General features: G+C 72.7%; 2 protein-coding genes across 4 annotated transcripts; one reads left to right on the top strand and one right to left on the bottom strand.

Moving 5' to 3' along the window:
* Positions 1-9: 9 nt before the first annotated feature.
* LOC146764863 (mitogen-activated protein kinase kinase kinase 11-like) lies at positions 10-7,197 on the bottom strand (the record flags this gene model as incomplete). The annotated part of the gene is made up of 10 exons (XM_085563655.1): positions 10-541; positions 1,293-2,084; positions 2,169-2,245; positions 2,349-2,415; positions 2,521-2,634; positions 3,379-3,610; positions 4,250-4,419; positions 5,086-5,234; positions 5,449-5,629; positions 6,645-7,197. Coding segments are annotated over 10 exons (2,463 nt in total), but the record flags the coding sequence as incomplete, so codon positions are not given.
* A 1,856-nt stretch (positions 7,198-9,053) lies between these two features.
* LOC146764862 (pecanex-like protein 3) lies at positions 9,054-11,622 on the top strand. Of its 3 annotated transcripts, none has more exons than XM_085563942.1 (5): positions 9,054-9,340; positions 10,297-10,490; positions 10,610-10,672; positions 10,752-10,828; positions 10,964-11,622. In XM_085563942.1, the coding sequence occupies exons 1-5, from the start codon at positions 9,185-9,187 to the stop codon at positions 11,200-11,202; spliced, it is 729 nt and encodes a 242-aa protein (XP_085420068.1). In that variant the 5' UTR covers positions 9,054-9,184; the 3' UTR covers positions 11,203-11,622. The 3 variants fall into 3 exon arrangements, with proteins under 3 accessions (XP_085420068.1, XP_085420069.1, XP_085420070.1); XM_085563943.1 differs by having other exon boundaries at positions 10,588-10,672; positions 10,789-10,828; XM_085563944.1 differs by having other exon boundaries at positions 10,588-10,672; positions 10,964-11,131.
* Positions 11,623-11,688: the final 66 nt, after the last annotated feature.

Raw genomic sequence — 11,688 nt, 5'->3', positions numbered from 1 at the left:
ACGCGGCGGTTTTTGGGGTCTCGGGAGTTTTATTTGGTCACGGTCGCCCCCCCAAATTTCCCGGGACCCCCATCCAGTGTCGGGACCGCCCGGGGGCGGGGCTTCCGCGGAGGGGGCGGGGCCTCGGCGCGCCCACCAATCAGGGCGGAGCTTCCTGGTTTGCCCCGGGAAGGGGGCGTGGTTTCCTGCCGTAGAGCCCCGCCCAGGAGGGGGCGGGGCTTTGGTAATGCCCTTTGCTTTGACCAATGGTGCGCCGGCGTGGGCGGGGCTTCCGCCTCCTCAGCTGTCAATCACGGCCGAGTGGGGCGTGGCCCGCGAGGCGGGCGGGGCTTCCTGCTGTCCGTCCGTCCAGCGCGGCCGCTCATTGGTCGCCGGAGGGTGGCGGGGGCGGGTCGAAGGCGAGGCGAGCGCTCTCATTGGTCGGTGAAGGGGTCTCGGGGGCGGGGCTCGGCGGGGGGCGGGGCCCGGCGCGGCCCCGCGGACACGAAGCTCCAGGGGTCGATGCGGGGGCGGAGCGGGGACGGGCGGGGCCGGGCGGGGCCTGCGGGGAAAGGCGGGGCTGGGGGCGGTGCGACCCCCCCGAGCACCAAAACCGCCCCGAAACCCCCCCCCGAACCCCAAAACCGCCCCGAAACCCCCCCCCGAACCCCAAAACCGCCCCGCGACCCCCCTAAACCGCCCCGAAACCCCCCCCCGAACCCCAAAACCGCCCCGCGACCCCCCTAAACCGCCCCGAAACCCCCCCCCGAACCCCAAAACCGCCCCACGACCCCCCCTGAACCGGCCCGAAACCCCCCCCGAACCCCAAAACCGCCCCGCGACCCCCCTAAACCGCCCCGAAACCCCCCCCCGAACCCCAAAACCGCCCCGCGACCCCCCTAAACCGCCCCGAAACCCCCCCGAACCCCAAAACCGCCCCGCGACCCCCGCTGAACCGGCCCGCGACCCCCCGAACCCCAAAACCGCCCCGCGACCCCCCCTGAACCGGCCCGAAACCCCCTCCGAACCCCAAAACCGCCCCGAAACCCCCCCCCCCGAACCCCAAAACCGCCCCACGACCCCCCCTGAACCGGCCCGCGACCCCCCGAACACCAAAACCGCCCCGAAACCCCCCCCCGGAACCCCAAAACTGCCCCTGACCCCCGCCCGAACCCGAAAACTGCCCCTGACCCCCGCCCGAACCACAGAACTGCCCCGCGACCCCCCCATAACTGCCCTGCGACCCCCCCAGAACTGCCCCGCGACCCCCCAGAACTGCCCCCACCCCCCATCTGTCCCCCAGCCCCACTCACCCCACTCGGGGGTCCCAGCCGGGCTCAGCTCTCGGGGTCTCCGGGGCCCCCGCGGTGACGGCTGCAGCCCCAGCTCGGGGGTCCCGGGGGTCCGGGCACGACGTGGCTCAGGGGTCCCGGGGGTCCCGGGGGTCCGGGGCTGACCCAGCTCGAGGGTCCCGGGGATCCGGGCTCGCCCCTGCTCGGGGGTCCCGGGGGTCCCGGGGGTCCTGGCTCCCCCTTGCTCGGGGGGCCAGGACCAATTCAGCTCCAGGGTCCTGGGGGTCCGGGCTGGCCTCTGCTCAGGGGTCCCGGGGGTCCCGGGGGTCCCGGGGGTCCGGGCTCCGCTGGGATCGGGGGACCCGGGGATCCGGGCTCGCCCCTGCTCGGGGGTCCCGGGGGTCCCGGGGGTCCGGACGCCGCTGGGATCGGGGGACCCGGGGCTCCGTGCTCGGCTTGGCTCAGGGGTCCTGGGGGTCCCGGGGGTCCGGGCTCCGCTGGGCTCGGGGGACGCGGGGCTCCGGGCTTGGCTCGGCTCAGGGGTCCCGGGGCTCCAGGCGCGACCCGCCTCGGGGGTCCCGGGGGTCCCGGGGGACTCGGGGGAGCCCAGGGCGCGCTCCCAGCGGCGCGGGGAGAGGCGCAGGAGGCCGGGGGAGGGCGGGGGGCTGCGGGGGGACTCGGGGGGCGCCAGGTCCCGGCCCAGCCCCAGCGACGCCAGCAGGGCCGAGCCCTTCAGCAGCGCCCGCCGCAGCAGCCGGGGGGTCCCTCCCCGAGACCCCCGGCCCTCCTCGGCCTCCGGGGGCCCGGCCTCGCCTGCGGGACACCGGGTGGGGGGGTCAGCGCGGGGAGGGGGGCGGCGGGACGGGACCCCCGAGCCCGCAGCCCACCCGGACCCACCGTTGGGGGCCGCGTCCGCCGGGCTCAGCTCCTCCGTGTCCAGGTACCAGGTGGTCTCGTCGGGGCGGAGGCGCCGCCTGCGGGGACACCGGAGGGTCCGGGGGGGCTCCGGTGTCCGGGGATTGGGGGGGTCGACCCCTGGGACCCCCCCGGACCCCTCAGTGGGGGTGGGACACCCACCTGCCATTGGGGGCTCCGGCCCGGCCCCCGCGGCCCCGCGGCGGCTCCTCCTCCTCCTCGGGCTCCACTGCGGACACAGAGCGGGCAGGGGGACACGGGGTCACCGGGGGTCCCCGGGGGTCCCCGGGGGTGTCCCCGGGGTCCCCGCCCCCCCGGGGGTGACGTCACTCACGCTGGATGGCGCGCAGGCGGGGGAAGGGCGGGGATTCCCCCGGGCCATCCTCGGGGTCGTGGCTCCGGGGGTCCCCCCCGGGGGACGCCTGGACCGTCAGGCGGTGCTTGAAATCTGGGGGGGGGGAGCACCGGGGTCAGGAGAGCCCCCAAAACCCCCCCCAAAACCCCCCATGGGCACCCAGGCACACTCCAGATGGGTGGGCACCCCAAAATCACCAGAGCGCCTCAAAATCCCCAGAGCCCCAAAGCGCTCCCAGTTCCCTGGCTCCCTCAGCACCCCCAAACCCCCTGGACCCCCAAAGTCCCCAACACCTTCTGCTCCCTCAGCACCCCAAAATCCCCTGGACCCCCAAAATCCCCAGCCCCCCAAAGCTCCCCAAGCCCCCTGGCTCCCTCAGCACCCCCAAAGCCCCTGGACCCACAAAGTCCCCAACACCTTCTGCTCCCTCAGCACCCCAAAATCCCCTGAACCCCCAAAATCCCCAGGCCCCCAAAGTTCCTCAAGCCCCCTGGCTCCCTCAGCACCCCCAAATCTCCTGGACCCCCAAAATCCCCAGCCCCCCAAAGCTCCCCAAAGCTCCCTGGCTCCCTCAGCGCCCCAAAATTCCCTGAACCCCCAAAGTCCCCAACCCCCCAAAACTCCTCAAGCCCCCTGGCTCCCTCAGCACCCCCAAATCCCCTGGACCCCCAACCCAACATCCCCCGAGGATGGTGTTTGGGACTTTGGGGGTCCCCCCAAAGCTCCCCAAGCCCCCTGCTTCTCTCAGCACCCCCAAAACACCCTGCTCCCCTAAGACCCCCCAGAACCCCCCAAAACCTCAATCATCCCCCCGAAGCCCCCAGCCCCACTGCCCACCCTGGGGCATGCCAATGAGGTCGGCGGGTTTCCGTGGCCTCCGAAAGGGGGGTCGGCGTCGCTTGGGGGCCGGGGGGGGCCGGGGGGGCCCCCGGAGCAGGAGGCTGAGCTCCCGCTCCAGCACCTCCAGCTCCCGGCGCGCCACGGCCGCCTCGCGCTGCCGCAGCGCCTCGGCCTGCGAGCGCTGCGCCCGCGACGCCCGCGCCACGGCCTCCTCCCGGCTGCGCAGCTCCTGGGGGGCAAGGGGGCTCGGGGGGGATTGGGGCCGAGGGGGCTCGGGGGGCTCGGGGGGCTTGGGGGGCTCGGGGGGATAGGGGGGCTCAGGGTTCTTTGGGGGCTGGGGGCCAAGGGGGCTCGGGGGGCTCGGGGGCATTGGGGCCGAGGGGGCTCGGGGGGCTTGGGGGGCTCGGGGGGCTCGGGGCCAAGGGGGCTAGGGGGGATCGGGGGGCTTGGGGGGCTCGAGGGGATTGGGAGGCTCGGGGGGATTGGGGCCGAGGGGGTTTGGGGGGATCGGGGGGTTCAGGGGGCTCAGGGGCCTTGGGGCCAAGGGGGTCACAGGGGGCTCGGAGGGCTTGGGGGGCTCGGGGGGCTCAGGGCCAAGGGGGTCTCAGGGGGCTCGGGGGGCTCAGGGCCAAGGGGGCTTTGGGGGCTCGGGGGAACCGGGGGGCTTGGGACCAAGGGGGGCTTGGGGGGCTCGGGGGGACTGGGAGCCAAGGTGGGCCCAGGGGGCTCTGGGGGTTTGGGGGGCTTGGGGGGCTGGGGGCCAAGGGGGGCTTGGGGCCAAGGGGGGCTCGGGAGGCTCGGGGGTCTCAGGGCCAAGGGGTCCCAGGTGCTCAGAGGGGTGCCCCAGGAGTTTCGGGGGGGGTCCCACCTTCTCCCTTGCCCTCAGCTCGTCGAAGAGCCCCTGGATCTCGCGGCGCCAGGACTCCTGCAGGGAGTGGAAGGACTCGGGGGGCCCCAGCCCCCCCGGCTCCAGCCCCCCCAGGCGCCGCAGGATGGTCCCGAAGCCCGGCCGCCGGTGGGGGTCCTGCTCCCAGCACGCTGCGGGGGCAACCGCGGCGCTGGGGCGGGGGTCCTGCGCAACCCCCACATCCCACGGGCGTCCCGGGACCCCCCGAACCCCCAATCCCCCGATCCCCCGATCCCCCCGACCCCCCGAACCCCCAATCCCACTGATCTCCCCCGACCCCCTCCGATCTCCCCCGATCCCCCCAATCCCCCGATCGCCCCAATCCCACTGATCTCCCCCGATCCCCACGATCCCCCGATCCCCCGACATCCCCGATCCCCGATCCCCCCGATCCCCCTGTCCCCCCCGATCCCCCCAGTCCCTCAATCCCCCCCAATCCCCTGACCCCCCGATCCCCCCCGACCCCCCTGACCCCCCGATCCTTCCTGATCCCCCCAATCCCCCAATCCCGCCGATCTCCCCCGATTCCCCAGTCCCCCCATTCCCCCGATCCCCCAATCCCCCTGACCCTCCCTGAGTCCCCTGATCCTCCCTGATCCCCCCATCCCCCCCGATCCCCCCAATCCCCCCCGACCCCCTGATCCCCCCTGATCCCCCCAATCCCCCCCGACCCCCTGATCCTCCCCATTCCCCCGATCCCCCCTGATCCTCCCCATTCCCCCGATCCCCCCTGATCCTCCCCAATCCCCTGATCGCCCCCCACCCCCCGATCCCCCCGACCCCCCGACCCCCCGTACCTGCCATGAGCTGGGCGAAGGGCGGCGGGCAGGTGGAGGGGATGGGCAGGGTCAGTTTGTTCACGGCCACCCCGTAGGCCACGGCCAGCCCGTCGATGCCCCGGTACGGCACCTCCCCAGTCAGCAGCTCCCACAGCAGCACCCCGTAACTTTGGGGGGCACGAGGAGAGGGGGGTCAGACCCCCTCACACCCCCAAAAAAACACCCCGCAACTCTCCAGGTGCCCCGTAAGTCACCCGGGCACCTCCCGTGACCCCGCAAGGAGCCCCAAATCCCCCACACCGGGGAGGGGGTTCGGGCACCCCAAATCCCACCCCGGCCCGGAGTTTCCTCCCCGCCAGGACCCCCAGGACCCCTCCCCACCTCCAGACGTCGCTGCCCTTGGAGAAGGTGGAGGCCCGGATGACCTCGGGGGCCATCCAGGCGTAGGTGCCGGCCGCGCTCATCTTGGTGGTCCGCTGCCACTCGCGGGCCAGCCCGAAATCCGTGATTTTCAGCGTTTTCCCGCTCACATCGTCCCCCACCACGGGCTGGGCCAGCAGCACTGCGGGGGCACGGGCTCAGCGACCCCCCCAAACAGCGACCCCCCAACAGATGGGGTCTCCTCCCCCCTGGAAAACTCGGGGTCCCGCAGGGGACAGCCGGGACCCCCACCCTGGGGATACTGGGGACAGCCGGGACCCCCACCCTGGGGACACTGGGGACAGCCGGGACCCTCACCCTGGGGACACTGGGGACAGCCGGGACCCCCACCCTGGGGACACTGGGGACAGCCGGGACCCTCACCCTGGGGACACTGGGGACAGCCGGGACCCCCACCCTGGGGATACTGGGGACAGCCGGGACCCCCACCCTGGGGACACTGGGGACAGCCGGGACCCTCACCCTGGGGATTCCAATATCTGGGATCCCCCATTCTAGGGGCCCCAATATCTGGGATTCAGCACCCTGGGGACACCGGGGACCCCAGTATCTGCAATTCCTCACTCTAGGGACCCCAATACCTGTGATTTCCCCACCCTTAAGGACGCTGGGGACCCCAATATCTGGGATCCCCCAATCTAGGGACCCCAATATCTGGGATCGCCCATCCTTGGGGACCCCAATATCTGGGATCCCCCATCCTTGGGGACCCCAATATCTGGGATTCTGCACCCCTGGGGATGCTGGAGATGCCAATATCTGGGATTCCTCACTTTAGGGGCCCAAATATCTGGGATCCCCCAATCTAGGGACCCCAATATCTGGGTTTTCTCACTTTAGGGACCCCAATATCTGGGACCCCCACCCTTGGGGACCCCAATATCTGGGATTCTCCACCCCTGGGGATGCTGGAGACGCCAATATCTGGGATTCCTCACTTTAGGGACCCCAATATCTGGGATCCCCCACCCCTGGGGATGCTGGAGATGCCAATATCTGGGATTCCTCACTTTAGGGACCCCAATATTTGGAATCCCCCACCCTTGGGGACCCTGCCGACTGGCCCCCCCCAACCCTGCTACCCCCCTCCCCTGCACAACCTCCCCGTTTAGAACCCCCCCCCCCCAAAACCTCACCGTTGCTGGACTTGAGGTCGCGGTGGATGAGGGGCACGGGGGTCCCGGCGTGCAGGTACCGCATCCCCCGCGCCACCTGCCGCGCCCAGTCCAGCAGCACGGCCGGGGGGACCCTGCGGCCGGCCAGAGCCCTGGAGAGCGGCCCCCCGGCCGCGAACTCCATCACCAGGCACAGGTGCGGGGGCTCCAGGCACACGGCCCGCAGCGCCACCACGTTGGGGTGCCGCAGGCGGGCGTAGAGCCGCGCCTCCCGCCGCAGGCTGGCCGCGCCCGCCGCGCCCGCGTCCCCCCGCGCCGCCTTCACCGCCACCACCTGGCCCCGCCACGTCCCCCGGAAAACGCGCCCGAAGCCCCCGGCCCCGATCACCTCCTCCAGACGCAGCTCCCCGAAAGCCGCCCGGGCCGGTTCGCAACCCCCCGGTGGGGATGGGGAACGGGAACCCGCCGGGGATGGAGGGGAAGGAGAGCGGGACCCGCCCGGGGATGGCGGGGACGGGGAACGGGAGCCCCCCGGGGATGGGGAAGGGGAGCGGGACCCCCGGGGGGAGGGGGGAAAGGGGAGCGGGACCCCCGGGGGAAGAGGGGGGACAGGGGGGGCGATGGGGAAAGGGGGGGCGAGGGGGAGTGGGACCCCGCCGGGGGGGATGGGGAGGGGGATGCCCGGCCCCACTCCATGGGGTGCTCCCCCCCCCAGCCCCGGCCCCGGGGGGGGGGGCTTGGGGGTCCTGTGGGGGGCTGGGGGGTCCTGTAGCTGCTCGGGGGTTCCTCGGGGGGTCTGTGGGTGCCCCGGGGGGGGGTCTGTGGGTGCCCGGGGTGGGGTCTATAGGTGCCCGAGGGACCCCATGGGGGGGTCCCTTTATGTCCTGGGGGTCACTGGGGTCACCTGAGCCCTACAGGTGCTGCCTGCGAGGTCTGACAGCTCTGGGGGTCCCAGTGCGGCCCCCGGGGGAGTTTTGGGGGTCAGGGGGTGCCTGTGGGGTGCCCCACTCCTCTGTCAGTCCCTGCGGTCCCTTATAGCCCCTATAGGTCCCGTATTGGTCCCTTCAGCTGCCGGGGGTCCCTGCGGGGACCTGAACTGTCCTGGGGGTCCCGATGGATCCCTGGGGGTCCCGATGGATCCCTGGGGGTCCCTACGGGTCCCCGGGGTCCCTCTGGTCCCTGTCGCTCCTCAGAGTCTCGGTAGCTCCCGGGGGATCCCCGCGATCCCCGTGGCTCCGATGGGTCCCTGCAGCTCCCCGGGGGTCCCCGCGCCCCCTCCCCGGCCGCCGCGACCCCCTGCGGGCCCCGGAGTCCCTCCGCCCCCCGGGCCGCTCCCCTCCCGGCCCGTGCTCGGTCCCCTCCTCCCCGTCCCGTCCCCCGGGGCCCCCCGCGCCCCGTCCCGTCCCCGCCTGGTCCCGCCGGAGCCCCCGCGGCCCGCAGGGGGGAGGAAGCGGCGTCCGGCGGCGTCCCCGGGGGGGGGCAGGGGGCGGCCCGGCCGCTCTGGGCTCCCGGGGGTCCGGCGGATCCCCGCGCTGGCTGAGGCGGCCCCGGGAAGGCGGAGCCGGGACATTGTCACCGGGACAAAGGAAAAGGAACCAGCGCCGGACGGGGCGGGCCGGGGGCACCGGACGCCGTGGGTGGGGGGGGTTGGACCGGACGAGAGGCCGGCGCGGGGAGGGGGAGCGGCCCTGAGCCCGGCGCGCCCCCCGGGACCCCCGCACCGGGCTGCGGGCGGCGCCTCCGCCCCGGGGGCCTCACGGAACCCCGTGAGCGGAGCCCGGAGGGGCGGCGGGGCGGGCCCGGTACCGGATACCGGCCTGGGGAGGGGTCGCGTGTGCGCCCCCCCCCCTCCCCGCTCCCGCGGGGTCCCCAGGCCGGGGTGCGGGGGCACCCGGTGCCGCTGGGGGGCGCGCTCGGCGCGGGGGCACGGCGGGCGCAGCCACGCCCACACCGGGAAGGGGCGTGGCTTAGCGCGGGGTGGGCGGGGCAACGGGAGGGGCGTGTCCTGAGCGCTGTGACGTCATTCTCGCGGGAACCGGGAGCGGCGCCGGGACCGGGGGAGGGCTCGGGGGTCCCGGGCGGGGCTCGGGGGTCCCGGGCGGGGCTCGGGGGTCCCGGGGAGGGCTCAGGGATCCCGGGGGGTCCCGGGGAGGGCTCGGGGGTCCCGGGCGGGGCTCGGGGGTCCCGGGCGGGACTCGGGGGTCCCGGGCGGGGCTCGGGGGTCCCGGGCAGAGCTCGGGGGTCCCGGGCGGGACTCGGGGGTCCCGGGGAGGGCTCAGGGATCCCGGGCAGAGCTCGGGGGGTCCCGGGCGGGGCTCAGGGATCCCGGGCGGGGCTCGGGGGGTCCCGGGCAGAGCTCGGGGGGTCCCGGGCGGGGCTCAGGGATCCCGGGCGGGGCTCGGGGGGTCCCGGGCAGAGCTCGGGGGTCCCGGGGGGTGCTCAGGGATCCCGGGCGGGGCTCGGGGGGTCCCGGGCAGGGCTCAGGGATCCCGGGCAGAGCTCGGGGGTCCCGGGCGGGGCTCGGGGGTCCCGGGCAGAGCTCGGGGGGTCCCGGCGCCGCCATGGCGGGGGCGGCGGTGCTGCAGGTGCTCCGGCAGGGCGTGTGGGCCTCGCTGACCGGCGGCTGCTTCCTGGAGCCGCGGCTGGGCGCCTTCGCCAACTGCGTGCGGCTCTACGTGTGGCTCTTCCTGCTCGGGCTGCCGCTCGGCCTCTACTCGGTGCACCGGGGCCGGGGGCTCCGGGGGGGCTCCCCCGGGGGGGCTCCGGGGGTCCTCGGGCTGCTCTGAGGGGTGGGGGAGGCGTTGAAGGGGAGGTTGTGTGGAGATGGGGGGGGTTTGGGGGTCTTTGAGTGGTTTTGGGGGTGTTCAGGGAGTCTTTGGGGGTCTTTAGAGGGGTCTTTAGGGGTTTTTGGGGCGGGGGTCTATGGGGATTTTTGGGGGTCTTCAGGAGGGACTTTAGAGGGGTCTTTGTGAGGTCTTTAGAGGGTCTTTCGGGTTGTCTTTGGGGGGTATTTAGGGGGTCTGGGGATGTCTTTAGGGGAGATTTCTGGGGATTCTTTACGCGGCTTTTAAGGGGTCTCTGGTGGTTCTCTATGGGGTCTCTGGGGGGGTCTTTATGGGGTTTTTAAGGGGTCTCTGGGGGTCTTTATGGTGTCTCTGGGAATTGTTTACGGGGTCTCTGGGGTTCTTTCCGGGGTCTCTGGGGTTCTCTGGGGTTCTTTCCGGGGTCTCTTGGGATCTCTAGGGTTCTTTCCGGGGTCTCTGGGGGTCTCTGGGGGTCTTTCCGGGGTCTCTGGGGTTCTTTCCGGGGTCTCTGGGGGTCTCTGGGGGTCTTTCCGGGGTCTCTGGGGGTCTCTGGGGGTTTTTCCGTGGTCTCTGGGGTTTTTCCGGGGTCTCTGGGGTTCTTTCCGGGGTCTCTGGGGGTCTCTGGGGGTCTTTCCGGGGTCTCTGGGGGTCTCTGGGGGTCTTTCCGGGGTCTCTGGGGGTCTTTCCGGGGTCTCTGGGGTTTTTCCGTGGTCTCTGGGGTTTTTCCGTGGTCTCTGGGGGTCTTTCCGGGGTCTCTGGGGGTCTCTGGGGTTTTTCCGGGGTCTCTGGGGTTTTTCCGGGGTCTCTGGGGGTCTTTCCGGGGTGCTGACCCCCCGTCCCGCTGTGTCCCGCTGTGTCCCGGCGTGCAGGCGCTGCCCCCGTCCCCGGCCGTGGCCGCTCTGTACTGCGGGCTCGTGGCCGCGTTTTTCGGGGCCGTCAAGGCCGTGACGTTCCGGCTGCACGCCCGCCTGGACCGGGGGGGCGACCCCGAGCGGGACCCCGAGGGGGGGGCGGCGGCGCTGCTGCCCCCCCCCAGCCCCGAGCGGCGGGACGGGACCCCCGGGTGAGGCTGGGGGCGGGTTTTTTTTGGGGGGGGGGGTCTGCAGGGATTTTGGGGGTCTCCTCGTGTGCCCCCCCCCCTCACCTGTGTCCCCACCCAGCCCCCCCGGGGGGGGTCTGCAGCTCTCGGTGCTGCGGTGGCCGAGCGCGACCCCCCCTCAACTCTGCGGCTTCAACCAACTCTCGGTGAGTGGGGAGGGGGGGATGGGCCTGAGACCCCCCCCCGGCCCTGAGACCCCCCCCCCGACCATGAGACCCCCCCCAGTGCCCCCCATCACCCACCCGGTGTCACCTGTCCCCAGGAGCTGCTGCCACACCTGGACAGCGCCACCGGGGCTGGGGGTGAGCAGCGCCGGGACCCCCCAAACCGGGGCCTTGGGACCCCCCCAAACCGGACCCTTGGGACCCCCCCGGGCCCTTGGGACCCCCCCCGGGCCCTTGGGACCCCCCCCTAAAGCCCCTCTCGTGTCCCCCCAGAGCTCCGGGGCATCCTCACGGCCGCTGACCGGGACCGGCTGCGCTCGGTGGGTGGGGAGGGGGCTCGGGCGGGGGTCCCCGATGGGGCGGGGGGTGATGCCAGGACCCCCCTGAGCCTCCTCCCCCCTCGCCCAGCCCCTGCAGGGCCGGGGGTCCCACCCGGCAGCCCCCCACCACCGCCTCCCATGGGTGGGGGTCCCCACAGCGCCTGCCCCACCCCTCCGCAGACCCCCCCTTGAAGCCGGGGAGGATTTGGGGGGGGGGCTCTGAGGGTGAGGCAGGTGAGACCCCCCCCACGGTGGGATGTGAGTGGGGAGACCCCAAAAATGAGGGGGGGGTCCAGCCCCATAATGGGGGGGGGTCACTGGGATATTTTGGGGGGGTCCAGCTCCACATTGGGGGGGGGGCTGCTGCCCCAGAACTGAGGAGGGCTGGGCCCTGGGGGGGGTCGCTGGGGCTGGGGGGGGCTGCCCTAAATCTGGGGAGGGTTTTGGGGGGGCTCTGTCACCCCCACGGTGACATTTGGGGTGACCCCCCCCACACTCTCTGATGGGGTTCCCCGCCTCGCTTTCGGCCGTTTCTGTCGGTTTGGGCGGCGACAACGAGAAATTAATAAATTAATAAATTAATAAATAAATAAAGCCCCTAACGGTTCCAAACTCGGCGTTTTTCGCTGTCATTTTTATTTAATTTTTTTTTTTTTTTTTTTTTGTTTTCCCGCCGCG

Source organism: Lonchura striata, chromosome 31 (assembly GCF_050655825.1).
Source record: "Lonchura striata isolate lonStrDom1 chromosome 31, ASM5065582v1, whole genome shotgun sequence".
Taxonomy (NCBI): domain Eukaryota; kingdom Metazoa; phylum Chordata; class Aves; order Passeriformes; family Estrildidae; genus Lonchura; species Lonchura striata.
Note: the sequence above shows the minus strand (reverse complement) of the source record. Positions and strands in the feature narration are given on the sequence as shown.